The sequence below is a fragment of the Meriones unguiculatus genome, chromosome 8, assembly GCF_030254825.1.
Source record: "Meriones unguiculatus strain TT.TT164.6M chromosome 8, Bangor_MerUng_6.1, whole genome shotgun sequence".
NCBI classification, from domain to species: Eukaryota; Metazoa; Chordata; class Mammalia; order Rodentia; family Muridae; genus Meriones; species Meriones unguiculatus.
The window spans coordinates 101,789,355-101,805,422 of NC_083356.1; the positions used below are offsets into that span (position 1 = coordinate 101,789,355).

At 36.1% G+C, this 16,068-nt stretch overlaps 1 protein-coding gene across 11 annotated transcripts in view; it reads left to right on the top strand.

Moving 5' to 3' along the window:
• Positions 1 to 16,068, top strand: part of Slc4a10 (solute carrier family 4 member 10) — a 287,257-nt gene that overhangs the window by 167,453 nt on the left and 103,736 nt on the right. For all 11 annotated transcript variants that reach the window (XR_009593862.1, XR_009593863.1, XM_060390263.1 and 8 more), the window contains exons 5-6: positions 7,471 to 7,631; positions 14,582 to 14,770. Coding sequence is in view for 9 of the 11 variants with exons in the window: in XM_060390263.1 (XP_060246246.1) it covers positions 7,471 to 7,631; positions 14,582 to 14,770 (350 nt within the window). In the remaining 2 variants the exon portion in view is untranslated. The remainder of the gene's footprint in view (positions 1 to 7,470; positions 7,632 to 14,581; positions 14,771 to 16,068) is intronic.

Genomic DNA, 16,068 nt, shown 5'->3' on the forward strand with positions numbered 1-16,068 from the left:
AGGTTTGTGTCCTCCTACCTCCTCTGGGGGTTCCACCTGGCTACATGAGGTGCCGACTTTATTCTGCTTAACACCAATTGCTTGGAGTCTCAGCTAGAGTCGCCCCCATAGATTACTGGGGCCTCCCCTGTCCCAGAGATGCCCCCCAGATATTTGCTCAGAATATTTCCTATTCCTCTCCTCATTCCCGCCTCCTCTCTCTGCCCACCTGTTGCCTACCCCCGTTATCCTCCCCACCCCATCTCCCACCCAGATCACTCCTGCCATCTGATCCAGGTGTCTATTGTATTTCCTGTTCTGAGTGAGATTCAAGCATCTTCCCTTGTGTTCAACTTGGCCTCATTAGGTCTGCAGATTGTAGTATGGTTATCCTGTATTATATGGCTAATTTTCATTTATAGGTGAGTACATACCAAGTGTGTCTTTCTGGGTCTGGGTTACCTCTTTCAGGGTGATTTTTTCTAGTTCTATCCATTTGCATTTAAATTGCATGGTGTCTTTGTTTTTAATACCTGAGTAGTTTTCCGTTGTGTAAGTGGGTTATTTGGTTTGTTGGTGTTTAATTTCTTGAGTTCTTTATATATTTTGGATATTAGCCCTCTGTCAAAAGTGGGATTAGTAAAGATCTTTACCCAATTTGTAGGCTGGGGTTTTGTTCTGATAACAGTGTCCTTTGCTTCACAAAAGCTTTTCAGTTTCGTGAGGTCCCATTTGTTAATTGTTGATCTTAGAGCCTGAGCTGATAGTATTCCGTTTAGAAAGTTGTCTCCTATGGAATCCATTCAAGGATCTTCCCCACTTTGTCTTCCAATAGATTTAGTGTCTCTGGTTTTATGTTGAGTTCTTTGGTCCGCTTGGACTTGAGTTTATTCAGTGTGATAGATATGGATCTATTTGCATTTTCTACATGTAGACATCCAGTTAGGCCACCACCATTTGTTGAAGATGCTATCTTTTTTCCATTGTATGGTTTTGGCTTTTTTGTCAAAAATCAACTATTCATACGTGTGTGGTTTTATCTCTGGGTCTTTGATTCGATTCCATTGATCTACCATTCGGTTTCTATGGCAATACCAGGCAGTTTTTATTACTGTTGCTCTGTAGTACAGTTTGAAATCAGGGATGGTGATACCATCCTAAGTTCTTTTGTTGTACAAGATTGTTTTAGCTATTCTGGTTTGTTGTTGTTGTTGTTGTTTTGTTTGATTTTTCATATGAAGTTGGGAATTGTTCTTTCAAGGTCTGTAAAGAATTGTGTTGGAGTATAATTATCTTCAGGGATCCCAGGGCTCAGTTTTTATGGCTCTGTTGGTCTCCTTTTTGATCTCCTGTCCCCTCCAAGACTTTCTGTCTCCCCCTTCTTTCATAAGATTCTCTGCACTCTGCCCAAAGTTTGGCTATGAATCTCAGCATCTGCATTGACATCTTGCTGGGTAGAGCCTTTCAGAGGCCCTCTCTGTAGATCCATATTTATCACCCTGCACAAAACTAAAGTCTAAGTGAGTCAAAGACCTCAACATAAAACCAGACACACTAAACCTGTTAGAAGAAAAAGTGGGAAAAAGCCTTGACCTTTTTGGCACAAGAGACAACTTCCTCAACAGAACACCAACAGCCTAGGCTCTAAGATCAACAATCAATAAATGGGACCTCTTGAAACTGAAAAGCTTCTGTAAAGCAAAGGACAGCCTATAGACTGGGAAAAGTTCTTCACCAACCCATTATTTGACAGAGGGCTAATAATCCAGAATATATAAAGAACTCAAGAAGTTAAACACCAACAAACCAAGTAATCCAATGGAAAGTTTCTTTTTCCATTAAGATGAATTGTTTTACAGATGATATTTACTAATCCTGTGTTAACTCTCTCAAAAGTGGAAGCTTTATCTGAAGACACTTGATTCTTCCAAAGCCACAATTTTGGAGCTATAGAGCTCCTTTCTATTTGATAAAATCAAAGAATAAAGCTTCCTAAAAATGTTAGGCTGAGTTAGTGGTAAATAATACATACAGAGTTAATTTCTCTAGAAAATATCTCTTGTTAAAAGGCAAAAGATTTTGCTTTGTGTATTTTAATACAAGTGGGGCACATTTTCATCAACTTAATCCTCAAAGAATCCATAAAACACCTATTTAACGTTGTTTAGTAGAGAGAGATTTCAGTGTGTTAATCATGGATCAGAACAGATCCAGACATACTGAGGAAATGAAAACAATCTGCTCAGGGTGTAAATCCTCCACCACATATAGAAAATGTCATACATTTGGCCTACAAATTTTATAGTTTGTATCTTTTAATAGCCGTCAAATTGACTTCATGATCTGAGACTCATGTTTGCCTCTGTTTACTATTCAAACATGTCAATAGAATTTATTTGAAAACCGAAGCAAACTGCAGCCTATTAGGTCATTAACTGCAATGAGACATTTCGTAACTTACTGTATACTTAATGGCTAAAAGTCCTGAATCAGAAGCTGAAATGGCCTAAGACCTCTTTATCTTGTATATTTGAATGATGAAATTGGACAAAAACACTGAAAACAGAAATATACTTACCATATATCTATTATTTTTTAGTATAGTCTCCTTAAAACATTCACTTAAGTGTTTCTTAATGCTTTTGGCATCATTCTGGAGTTGGCATAAAGTGCTGGATCTTGAAATATGTGGTATTTTTAGTAACTTGATATTTGTAACTTGTAGACTTCTTTTATGGAAAGTACCTTCTGTCTTCTCTCATAATGTTCATAAAACCTATGGTTACATCAAACCATCCATGCATGTAACTTATATTTGGTCATTTTTAGCTACTAAGCTGCTTAGAACTTCCAAGACTACATTCTTTTCTAACAGAAGAAAGCCTTCAATTTGAAGTATTTATTATAAATGAAAGAATATAGCATGTGGATTTGTATTTAAAATGCTATTTCATACACATAGGTACATCCATAGATCATAATCAAGAATCAAGAAATAGACCAACATGTGCAGCTTACTGGTCTTTGACAGTGTGCAAAAGATACAAAATGAAGGAAGGAACTATTAATGCTCAAAAGCATAAAAATTAATTAATTTGGGAAATACACAGAAATCACAACAGAGTTTTACAAAGAATGTTTATGTCAAAGAATATTATATATACATGTGTGTCATATAGATATTCACTGCAAGAAATGTTTAGTGATTAAATTAAAATAAGGACATTAAGGTGTCTCAGAACACACCAGATCCTGTTACATGCATGGATGGTTTGACGCAATCATGGTTTCTGTGAGTGTTGTGAGAGAAGATAGAAGACACACACATGACAATTGGCTTACAAAATATTCACACCACTATATTTATGGAAAGGAAAATTAAGACTTCTGTGACATGTCACTATATAACTGCTAAAACACTTAACATAAAACACTAGCAAAATAGTAAAGATAAAGAGCAACTAGACATCTTCTACTTTGAACTTCTGAGTATAGAATGCTAGAGAAACATTCCGGAAAAATCAGTCAAGCACGTATTTACTATTTGACACAGCAGCTGTACTCTTAGGCATTTGTTACACTTATGTTTCCACATTAATTTCCACATAAATGGTCAGCAGGTTTCTTTGTAAAAGAAACGCTTATGAAGAATAAATTTCCTTAAACAAACCCTGTTCTATTTATTCTGTCCACAGAAAGGATATAACTCAGCAGAAAAATAGAATAAATTATTGAAACATGCAGCAACTTTGATGAATCTCAAGTGAAATATAGCCAATTCTAAAAACATCCCAGTTGCTTTGCTCTACATCCTCAAAATGATAAAACAGCAGTTTGCTGACTGCCAGGTGGCAGGGACTGAGCAAAGGTTGAGTATAATATAAAGATGTGACATGAGGGTCTTTATTATGTGGCTCAGGAGCAGGTCTCAATTTTTTCTGTGAAAGGAATGACATGGATCCACATAAGAGACAAAAACACGCAAATTATACATCTTACCAGCATCCTTAAACACACACACACACACCACTTAAAAAAAAGAAGCCATGAATTTGAAAGAAAGCTTGGGAGGATTTGGAGGGAGAAAATGGAAAGGGGAAATGTTGAGACTATATTATGATCTCAAAAGATTAAAAAACTTATTAATAAAAATTAAAATATTTACTTTAAAAGTGATGGAATAATACAGAAGCCCAGTAATCTATCTTCACTGTCATCTAAAAGTAAAATTTAAACTCAAATATTCTTTTTTCCTTATTTATTTATTTATTTGTTACAATTTATTCACTTTGTATCCCAGCGGTAGCCCCCTCCCATCTCCTCTCCCAATCCTGCATTTCCCTCCCTCTTCTCCTCCCATGCCCCTCTCCAAGTCCAATGAAAGGAACATCTTCCTCCCTTTCCATTTGACCCTAGCCTATCAGATCTCATAAGGACTGACTCCCATTATCTTCTTCTGTGGCCTAGTAAGGCTGCCCCTGCCCCACTCAAGGGGACATGATCAAAGAGCCAGCCACTGAGTTTGTGTCAGAGACAGCCCCTGTTCCCCTTACTAGGGAACCCACTTGGAGACTGAGCTGCCATGGGCTACATCTGTACAGAGGTTCTAGGTTATCTCTATGCATGGTCCTTGGTTGGAATATCAGTCTCAAAAAAGAACCCTATGCCCAGATTTTTGGTTCTGTTGCTTTCCTTGTGGAGTTGCTATCCCCTTCAGATATTTCTCTCTCCCCTTTCTTTCATAAGATTCCCTGCACTCTGCCCAAAGTTTGGCTATGAGTCTCAGCATCTGCTTTGATCCTCAGCAATTAAAAGCAAGGAGATCATGAAATTTACAAGCAAATGGTAGTACTAGAAAAGATCATCCTGAGTGAGGCAGCCCAGAAGCAGAAAGACACACATGGTATATACTCACTTGTAGGTGAATAGTAGACATATAATATAGGATAAACATACTAGGATAAACATAATATAGGATAAACATAAAATATGTACACCTAAAGAAGCTAAACCACAAGGAGAACCTTGGTAAGATGCTCAATCCTCATTCAGAAAAGCAAATTGGATAGACATCAGAAGAGGGAGAATACAGAGAACAGGACAGAAGCCTACCAGAGAGGGCTTCTAAAAGTCTTTATACAATTATTCCTTTAAGAGGAGTTTGATCATTTTATATAGAAGTGACAACCTGTAAGTATTTTATAAATGAATTTGTGTTACAATTTATAAACATTATAAAAGTCAGTTAATAGTTCTAATCAAGTAATTAAAACACCGTATGTATGATAGAAAGGATTGCAACTCCAGAAACCATAAATGAGAATATTTTACATGCAACAAATATCTGATTTCCCCAAAACACTGTTAAACCATTATAAACCACATAATTGTATTTAAATCTATCATGGTTCTTTAATGAAAATCATGGCAGCACATGAGATGCTGTAGTTGCTATGGTCTTCCTCTTTCTCTTCTGTATCTTCCCCCTCTTTCCACTCCTCTTCCTTCCCCACCTTCTCTATTTCTTCCTCCTGCCTCTCTTCTCTTCCTCCTCTCTCCCCTTCTTCCTCTCTCCTATTGTGTGAAAACCACATCACATGTGAGCGCAGCATATAGGGTAAAAACAAATTTAATAAAGGGTGTTTTCTTTTAAAAAAAAGTTTTTATTTTGCACAGTTGGTGATGTGCTGTGGCTTTACACACATTTATACACACAATCTGAATATGTACTATATATCATATATATGTATATGTAGCAATAAATACAAATTAAATGTATGAAAGTCTTCTTTGTTCTCACCTGGCCTGGACCAGAAGTGAGATGGTCCTGAGAGAGAGGTCCAGGAGGTAAGAAGATAAGGAGAGAGGACATAGAGAAGGTAAAGACTGAGATTCAGAGGTCTTGCACACAGCCTTGAAAAATTGTGTATGAAGATACAAAGACAAAATACTCCAAGGTTCTGGCCTCAGATCATTACTGGCTCTATCAAGCTTGTTCATGGTTTTAGAGAAGGAGCTGTGTTTCCTCTCTATACATCAGGTCCTCAGAGAAAGCATTGCTAAATAGGGCTGTCCACACTCACTAATGATTCTAACTAAGAATTTTATACTGTGATAAATACCTAAGGTCATGTTTATCTCCATTGGTATCTGCTGAGTTATGCTGCAAAATACTCTGCAATCTTAATGGTTAAATACTAAGTTTATGACTCATTATACATGTCCATCGTGGATCAGTATAGGCTTTGTTCATAAGTTTGTTGTTGTAGGCTTCTGTTGCTAAAACAGCCTTCATCTTAGACGTGATTGGTTCTATATCATGGGGAAAAAAAATCAAGGAAGTCACAACCTGGCAGTTAAACACTGTCCTGGAAGTGACACATAATTTGCACCCTGAGCTCACTGACCAGGAGATGTTACAATTTCATGAACTTACATAAGTAAAAGGGAGCCAAGTACTAATGGCCCACTCTCCCCAAATGATCAACACTTACCGGTCACCAATTGGGTATGAGATATTAAAGATCTGCAAAGGGAAGAAAATTTTAAGACTCTCTCATATGAAAAATTACAGAAGGCTCTGTGTAGAGGGTTCAGTTTTAAAGTGTTTGCCATGTAACTTAAAGACCTCCTGCGTTCAATCCCCAAAACCCAAGCAAAAAGCCAGACACAGGAATGTGTGCCTGTCATCCCAGATCTGGAGAGGCAGGAACAGGAGGATCCCTTAGGCTTACTGGCAGCTTAGCCCAATCAGGGAACCCCAAATCCTAATGAGAGATTCTGTCTCAAAAAATAAGGAATGCTCATTCCAAAATGTGAAGTCTTTATCACACCTCTCCAAGGCTCAGAGATCTATATAGAAGGGACAGAAAGATTACTGTATGATCAGAAGTTGTGGATAACTTCAAGGAAACAGTGTTTTCTGGACAAATCAGGGCTGATGCACATATGAACTCACAGTCACTGTAACAGCATGTATAAGACTTATACAAGAGCAAGCAAACATAGCAATAATTTTCCTATACAATAAGTGTCAAATTGCATAAGACTCTTACAAATTTATTGGAGAAATTATCATTCCAAAATACTGAAATTTAAGAGTTCCCACTACAGGAAAAAAAAAATGAGTATTCTTTTACTTTCTTTTTCAACTATGAATGTTTTTCCACAAAGAAAATACTTTTTTAATTAGTCCTATTGTGGTGACCACTGGCAAATTTTTATTAAAAACATTTCTTCAGAGCTATATAAATTAACAAAAACTGAATCGCTCTTGGCTTTTAATAATCTGTTACAATGAAAATGTTTTTGTAATAGAATTAAAGAGAACGTAATGGAGTAAATCGGACTACCTTTTCTGATTTTCCCAAATTGGTGGAAACAACTATCCATTGGAGACCCTTTCTTTTTATAGCTTTTATTTTTATGATAAGGATTACTTCTTCAGCATTGTAGTATTTAATATATTCACAAGAATATCTATTTGTACAGGTGGTTGAAGTTTGAAGAAGACGTGGAAGATGGAGGAGAAAGATGGAGCAAGCCCTATGTGGCCACACTTTCATTGCACAGCTTGTTTGAGTTGAGAAGCTGTGTTCTGAATGGAACTGTGCTGCTGGACATGCGTGCCAATACTTTAGAAGAAATTGCAAGTAAGTCTTTTTGTTACCTCAGTCTATTTAATTCTGATTAGTTCAGCTGATTTTTACTATTGCTTTTTCTGAAATACCATATATGTGTGAACAGTGAAAAATAAGTCCTCATGATCTGTGTAAGGGACATTAAAATAAATTTCTCCTCTCACTTCGTTTGAAATAAAATTGATATGAGATAAACTTCATGTCACATTTAAATAATGATCTATGGCAAGAAAATTGATAACCAAATCTTCTTGAATATTTATTATTTTTATTAGCATGTTTACACCACAAAGAAACTAATGTTTAGAAAGTTAAAGATGTTTCTCTAAAGAGTTTGCTTCTCTGAATTACCTTCAAAACTTGATTAGTTAGAATAAGTTTTGTACTTGATATATGTAATGTATCTGTCAAGTTCCCTAGGCTTGCAACACTGACCTCAGAGCATAAATTTAAGAGTTTATTTAATTTTCTTTTTTTTAACTTTTTTTATTATTTATTACAATTTATTCACTTTGATTTTCAGCTGTGGCCCCCTCCCTCATCTTTTCCCAATCCTACCCTCCCTCCCTTTTCTCCCCTTATGCCACTCCCCTAGTCTACTGCTAGGGGAGGTCCTCCTCCCCTTCCCTCTGACCCTAGCCTATCAGGTCTCATCAGTACTGGCTGCATTGTCTTCCTCTGTGGCTTGCTCTTCTCTCAGGGGGAGCTGCTCAAAGAGCCACCACTGAGTTCATGTCAGAGACAGCCCCTGTTCCCCTTTACTAGGGAACCCACATAACCCACTTGATGATTGAGTCTGTGGGCTACATCTGAGCAGGGGTTCTAGGTCCTTTCCATGCATTGTCCTTGGTTGGGGTATTAGTCTCTGCAGTGCCCCCAGGGGACAGTTTTCTTGGCTCTGTTGGTCTCCTTGTGGAGCTCCTGTCCTCTCCAGGTCTTTCTATCTCCCCCTTCTTTCATAAGATTCCCTGCACTCTGCCCAAAGTTTGGCTATGAGTCTCAGCATCTGCTTCAATACCTCAATCAGTAGAGTCTTTCAGAGGCCCTCTGTGATAGGATCCTGTCCTGTTCCCTGTCTTCTGCTTCCGATATCTATCATGTTTGCTCTTCTGAATGAGGATTAAACACCTTTCCTAGGGTCTTCCTTGTCGTTTAGCTTCTTTAGTATAGATTTTAGTATGTTTATCCTATACTATATGTCTAACATCCACTTATAAGTGAGTATATACCATGTGTGTCTTTATGCTTCTGGGTTACCTCACTCAAGATGATCTTTTCTAGTTCCCACCATTTGCCTGCAAATTTCATGCTTTCCTTGTTTTTAATAGCTGAGTAGTATTCCATTGTATAAACGTACCACAATTTCTGTATCCATTCCACCATTGAGGGGCTTCTAGGTTGTTTCCAGCGTCTGGCTATTATAAATAGAGGTGCTACAAACATGATTGAACGATTGTCCTTGTATAGCTGAGCATATTTTGGATATATGCCTAGGAGTGGTATACCTGGATTGAATGTGATTTCTAATGTTTTCCTTAGGAAGTTACTGTGACCAGGAAATCTACAGTAATTTAACTTTTGTTTCATAGACTTAATTGCCTTTTTCTTTATCCCTTCTGCCTTTTTTTTTCTTTGCTCAGCTCAGTAGACTAAGTGAAGATGGGCTGTGTTCAATTTAGTTTTCTACAATTACATTCTTTAAATCTATTCTTGCAATGAAAGTAGTTCAGTAGACCCCGATACCCCAAATAGCTTTTTATTCTTCTTTCTGCTGTTTTAAACAGTCTGTGTCTTTTTGTCTGACTCTGAAGTAGCCTAACTTGAATGTTCCGATTTCAGGGTAGAGCACTGTGTAGACTACCATTCGGGATGGCAGTGGTTCAGAGGTAACAGTAAGCCGAACAATACAGGTTTTAGACATGACTGTGTTGACTACTTTTGCCTCATTTCCTTTTCAGTGATGAATAAAAGATTGATAACAACAATGTGACTTTGAAATAAAAGATATTTATATCAGCCTTCATTAAAATTTCATTATATTTTCCCTATGTCTTACATTTTCTTTTTATATTTATTCATGTTATGATCATTTACCTTTATTACGTTTAATAAATAGATATGCCTTACATATAAGTCTTCTAAACTTTGCAGTTTGTTGTTGTCTGTCATATCTTACTGTTTAGCAATCTTTAAATGTAGTATGGAAGCTATTTTTTCCACCTTAAAAACCAATGAATAGAACTAGTATCTTCAAGGTGATATTTGCAGATATGGAAACAGTTTCTTTGAATTAACCTGCAATCATAAAGTTGGTTTTGTTCATGATCCAAATGATTTTAAAAACTAGTAATTTTTTCTTATCATTAATTATTTCTCTATTTTAGGAAGTTATAAGCTACATCCATATACTGACAGATAGTTTCTATTTTCCAAAAGTTATATTTGTTTTTCTGTTATTTCAGAAATGTGTAAAGTCTGCAGAATTACTTCTTTCTAGACAATTGTTTTTAGGGGAACCAGAGTTAGATATTGTTTTCAAGTGGTGAAATATTTTACATCACTGTTTTGATTTTTTTTTTTTGCATCAGATTTTTGATATGCTTTTAACAGACTCACATAATTCTTTAAAGAGATTTTGTTAGATTTAGTAGCAGAAAATCCCATTTGTATCTGGCAGGTCTGTCAAGAATTTCTGGTATAATTAAAGTAGGATTTTCTTTTGAATGAAGTTAATTGAAAACATATCTATTTCCCTGTGTTTCAGGGAACTCAATAAATCTAAACTGTATCCATCAAAATATTACTTAACCTTTTCAAATAAAAAAATCTCTAGTTATAATTTCTTACCATGATTTATTCTGATGTAGAGATTAATTATGTTGAAAATGTTTCCTACTTATATTCATATACATTGTAGACAATTTATGGTCTGTGGTAATCTCTTTAAAACTCAGCATTATAAAGATTAAATATGGAAATATTCTCTTTGAAGTGTGAATACTTTACCCTGATTCTGTCAATGAAAGTTAGAAAGAAATTAAAACCAAGCTAAAGTTAGTATCATGGACAAATTATCAATCATGGCTCATAACTCATTTAAAAAATTTTTTTTTGTTACTTAAACTTTTCTCGGGAGGATAAATTATTAGCTGGCTGCTCGGAATGCAAACTAAAGACTGGTATGAGAACGCATTATTTAAAATCAGATATATGTCCACCCCAGGTCTTTCTGTCTCCTCCTTCTTCCATAAGATTCCCTGTACTCTACCCAAAGTTTGTCTATGAGCCTCACCATCTGCTTCCATACCCTGGTGGATAGAGTCTTTCAGAGGTCCTCTGTGGAAGGCTCCTGTCTTGTTCGTTGTCTTCTCTTACTTCCGATATCTATCCTGTTTGCCTTTCTGAGTGAGGTTTCAGCCACTTCCCTAGGGTCCTCCTTGTTGTTTAGCTTCTTTAGGACTATGGATTTTAGTATGTTTATCTTGTATTATCTGTCTAATATTCACTTATAAGTCAGTATATACCCTGTGTGTCTTTCTGCTTCTGGGTTAACTCAGGATGATCTTTTCTAGTTCCATCCATTTGCCTGCAAATTTCATGATTTCCATGTTAGAAATAGCTGAGTAGTATTCCGTTGTGTAAATGTGCCACAATTTCTGTATCCATTCTTTGGTTGAGGAACATCTAGGTTGTTCCCAGATTCTGGCTATTATGAATATAGCCATAGGGAAACCAACAGAGCCAACAAATCGGGGCCCATGGGGGCCTGCAGAGACTGTTGCACCAATCAAGGACCATGCATGGAAAGGACCTAGACCCCTTGCTTGGATGTAGCTGATGGGCAGCTCAGTCTTCATGTTGGGTTCCTAGTAACAAGAGTAGGGGCTGTCTCAGACATGGACTCTGTTCAACCTGATCTTTGATCACTTCCCTCTAGTGGGGAGACCATTGAGGAAAGAGATGCAGGCAGTCTCGAAGAGACTTGATGGGCTGGGGTTAGATGGTAGGGGGGGCTCCCCAATTCTGAGAAATAGGGGAGCGTAATAAGGGGGAAGACGGAGGGAGGGTGGGAATGGGAGGAGAAGAGGGAGGGGGCTACAATCGGGATGTAAAGTGAATAAATTATTAAAAAAATAAGTTTAAATAAAAAAAGAACAAAACAAAACGAATCAGTTTCATGCCAGGTGTAAAGGCACATACCTTTAATTCCAGCAGAGGCCATGAGGACTCTGTGAATTTGTGGCCTGTCTGGCCTGCAAACTAAGCTGCAGACCAGCCAGGGATACATACTGCAACCCTGTCAGAAACAAAACAGAGCCATAAAACTAGGTTAATATTATGACAATCCTTAGTCTACAAAGTTAACTATTGTAGCTAGTATCCACAATGCTGTTGGTGTTGGCAGCCAGGAAGAACTTACCACTCCCTCCCCGCTCCTGCCTCTTTCTCTAGAAAGTTAAGACAATGAATTTTCAGAGCATTTATGTAATAAAGTTGAAGAAGGCAGAGATTTATATACTTTTTGAAAAAAATCATGGCTTCTTGGGACTGTTGGTAATTCCGATGAGTTGATTATACTTAAGCAATTACTTACTTATTATGAAAAAACTGATTCTTCAGTTTCCATGTCTAAAACACAAGCACCAGTAGGTTTTGTAGCATGCTTTAAGTTAGAACAATGTGCTCTATCTTTTTCTTTTTACTTCTTTTTTAAACAAGATCCTGGCGTAGGGCTTTGGCAAGCTCACTGTATTAGGCACCATGGCCTGCTGGGTGTTAGGACTTGACTCTGGTCCAAAGCCATTATGGTTCATTGTTCCTTCCTACTTCTTTAGTACGTGCTATTGTGATGAAGAGAACAATGTAGGTGATGGCTGAATATATTTTACCTTTGGCGGTTTATTCTTACCCCACTGTGCTTTATTCTTCAGCAAGAAGATTAACCTTTCTAGCTCACCTATACATTCTGTAATGTGGTTATGACTTAGATGTATGGGCTATTTTTTGTGTGGCTAAGGAACAGATGAATATTTTTTGAACCAATTTAATTTCTCCTATGTATCTGCTTGAAATAAATGTCTTATCTCTCTGTAACTATAAGGTAAAAATGAGGGGATTTTTGTAGTGCTCAAGTGATAGTGGTTCACTAGAATTTTAGGAATAATTTTATAACATGTAGGTTTTTATATGATCAATTTCGGTTCTGATTACCATACTGACCAGTGTGGTCATAATAGGCTTTTTTTGGGGTCTGCCTTAAAACAGTATGTTAGTGTGTTAATAACTTCCTTACAACATCAACTATTATATGCAAAATACAGATTTTATTTGCATTTTTCTGTCACAGCAACTCTTTAAAGTAATATAATATTCAGGTTTTTTTTGTTTTAATTCAGAGATGTTACAATTACTAATACCCAAAGAACTGAAATTTGAATTTACAATTCATCTTTTAATGCTATGCACTTTTCAGAATTGAACGGGACTTTTAATCACAGTGGAAGACTTCCAGATACTTTGCACACATATTTTGGCAACTCCCAAATATTCATTTTTAACTTCTTTCCATTGTGAAGAGAAAGTGACAGAGCACTTTTAAATATGTTTTAAATATGGCCCATTGCCTAGTCTTGTAAGCCTTTTGATCTGTGATTTGGGACATTTCACATGACTGAAATGATAAAAGAAAAGCTTTTATAATGTAAAAATTGCATGAAACTCAAATTTCAGTAAACCTTAGAAAGTTTTAATGTAGTTCAAATTCAGAATTCAGTGGTTGTGACAGAAATTGTTTATTATCTGGCTCACAGCAGAAAAAGCTTGGCTAACCAACTCACTTCTTGTTTTGTCCAAACAGCTATAGAAATCTTATCTCCATTGGCAGTGATCAGTTCATGTCAGTCAGATGCAGAAATTTCTGTGTCAGGAGGTAAAGAACTTTTTATAAAAGAAAGTGATAGGAGCTAATCTATTTCTTACTGGCAAAGAACAAGATATTTCCTTCCTCCTGCTGGTAGCCATCCTGCACCCATAAAGGAAATAAGACTGTAACTAAAGTGCACACCTACAGGAGGAAGCATTTGCATCAACAGAAATGGAACTAGAGCCAAGCTCATTTTGATTTCCTCTTCTGCAAGCCGATCAGATGAGTCAGTTTAACTAAGATGATTTGTACTTTCTGTTATTGACACAATCAAACACTTTCTAAGGGAGAAAGAGATGAGTTTGTAACAAATGAAATGCTTGTTTACTCTTTAAATGCAGGAAACCAGATAGCTAGTTAGCCCTCCTTTGACTCTTAGCTTCACTAGAGGAATCAAGAAAATTGTCCTCTACATTAAAATATTAAGTGTAAAGCCAACTGTGTGGCTAGTGCACATCTGTAATTTGAGTTCTTGGGTGACTGAGAAATTTGCACTATAAGTTTGAAGCTTGTCTGGGTTGCAAAAGAAACTCAGTTTAGTTGGTGTGATTTGTATTTTCTGTTATTGAAAGTTGAAAACCCAACATTGTAAGTAGTTGATACTGTTATATACTTTGAGTGTGTATTGAAGCCTTCAAAATTTAAGAAAAAAAAAAGACATACCCTGCTTAGTGGAAAGTGTGTGTGAGAGAGAAAGAGAAAGAAACAGACACAGACACAAAGACTGTAATATAACCACTCTTTTAGTTACAAACATATGAGATTACTTTTGCTATATTCTTCCCCATAAGTATTAATACTGAATAGCATAACTTTTTCTTTAATACAATTTGATATATTTGGAAAAATAAGTGTCTTTAAAATTTGAGTGATTTATAATGAAAATTCACATTTCCATGCAGTCATCCTATAAAAACATCACACATTGAAGCATCATGCATTGAAATTGTCAAATAATTCTCTGTTTTAATATGAATAATAATCAAGACGTCAATTTTAAACAGAAAAGCTGTGCTCCTTATCTTCTTCCTGCCTTCAGATATGGTCCTTGACCAGCAGGTCAGCTCAGGGCAGCTGAATGAAGATGTACGTCACAGGGTTCACGAAGCATTGATGAAGCAGCATCATCACCAGAATCAGAAAAAACTCACTAACAGGATACCCATTGTCCGATCTTTTGCTGATATTGGCAAGAAACAGTCAGAACCAAATTCCATGGATAAAAATGGTAAGTACTCTTTTATACTACTATAGGACCATGCACTATTAAATTGTTTCTAAATATTTAAAACTTTTATTTGTAATTTTTTAATTGAAATTAATATTGTTTTAATGATTGTTTCCTTTTGTCTATATATATGTATACACAAATATACATATATTAGTCTTATTTTCATCATCAAAGTGTAGACATTTTAATAAAGAACTTGTTTCTAAAAAGGCTCATGAAAGACTAAAAATTAATCCGTATCTAATTCCAACCTACAGACCCAAACAGCAAACTTAAATGAAATGTGTCTTCCTTCTTGACCAAAGTCTAAAGCCTCTTTCTCGTAGTTGAGAAGAGTAACGTGATGGTTTAAAAAGTAGTGGCCTTCTAGTTAAAACAGTAATGATCACCATTTTTTGTTGTTGTTGTTTGTTTTGTTTTTGTCGAAAGAAAAGCTTTTTGCATCTTGGACATGGTCAACAGATGTCATTACTGATAATAAAATGACGTAGCCGTGCCTAGCGTGGCTCTTTCTGTTTGTAGCCTATGTTCTGCTCTAGAGCACATTGCTCTTTCACTGTAGCATCTTAGTGTACAGGGAGCCTTCTCACCATCTTCACTCAACAGTGTACATAAACACTATTATTTCCCAGTAACCCTCTATTTTTTTTGTTTTTATTTTCATTGAATCCATTTAGCCTTTTATCATTTATATTAGTAAACTGCTTGCTTCGAAATTTCTTGTTATCATAGTTTTATTAAAAAAAGATAATATGAATTTGTAACTCCTCTATTAGCCACAAATGCTTTTCAATTCTAAAAGACAGAAGTTATAACTGGGATGTAGGTCGGTCTTGTATTCACAGTGCTCCATGTTTTAATTGCAGCACCGCGTAAACTGGACATTCTACTACATACTTATAATCCCAGAAGTTAGGTAGAGGCTGGAGAAAGTTCAAGGTCAACCTATAGTACATAGAATGTTTATTATCAGCATAGCAATGAGCTTTGATTTAAAAATCAGATAAAAGATGGATATATTTTCAAGTGGTAGAAAACCTGACAATGCAAATTGACTAAAGTAGCATGAATTGACAGCACAGAATATGTGCATGATTTTCCTACCTTTTCAAAAGTTTCAGAAATACTTTACTTTATATGAAGATGAGTTTTCTTTAGACTTTATATTATGAGGGAGTTTTCATACTTCTGAATCAAATGTACACACAAAAAAATACTTCAATGAATAGGTCAATTTTGTTTCAGACTATCTCAGGGTCATTAAGTAATTAAGTCTCAGGACTTTATGCAGAAAG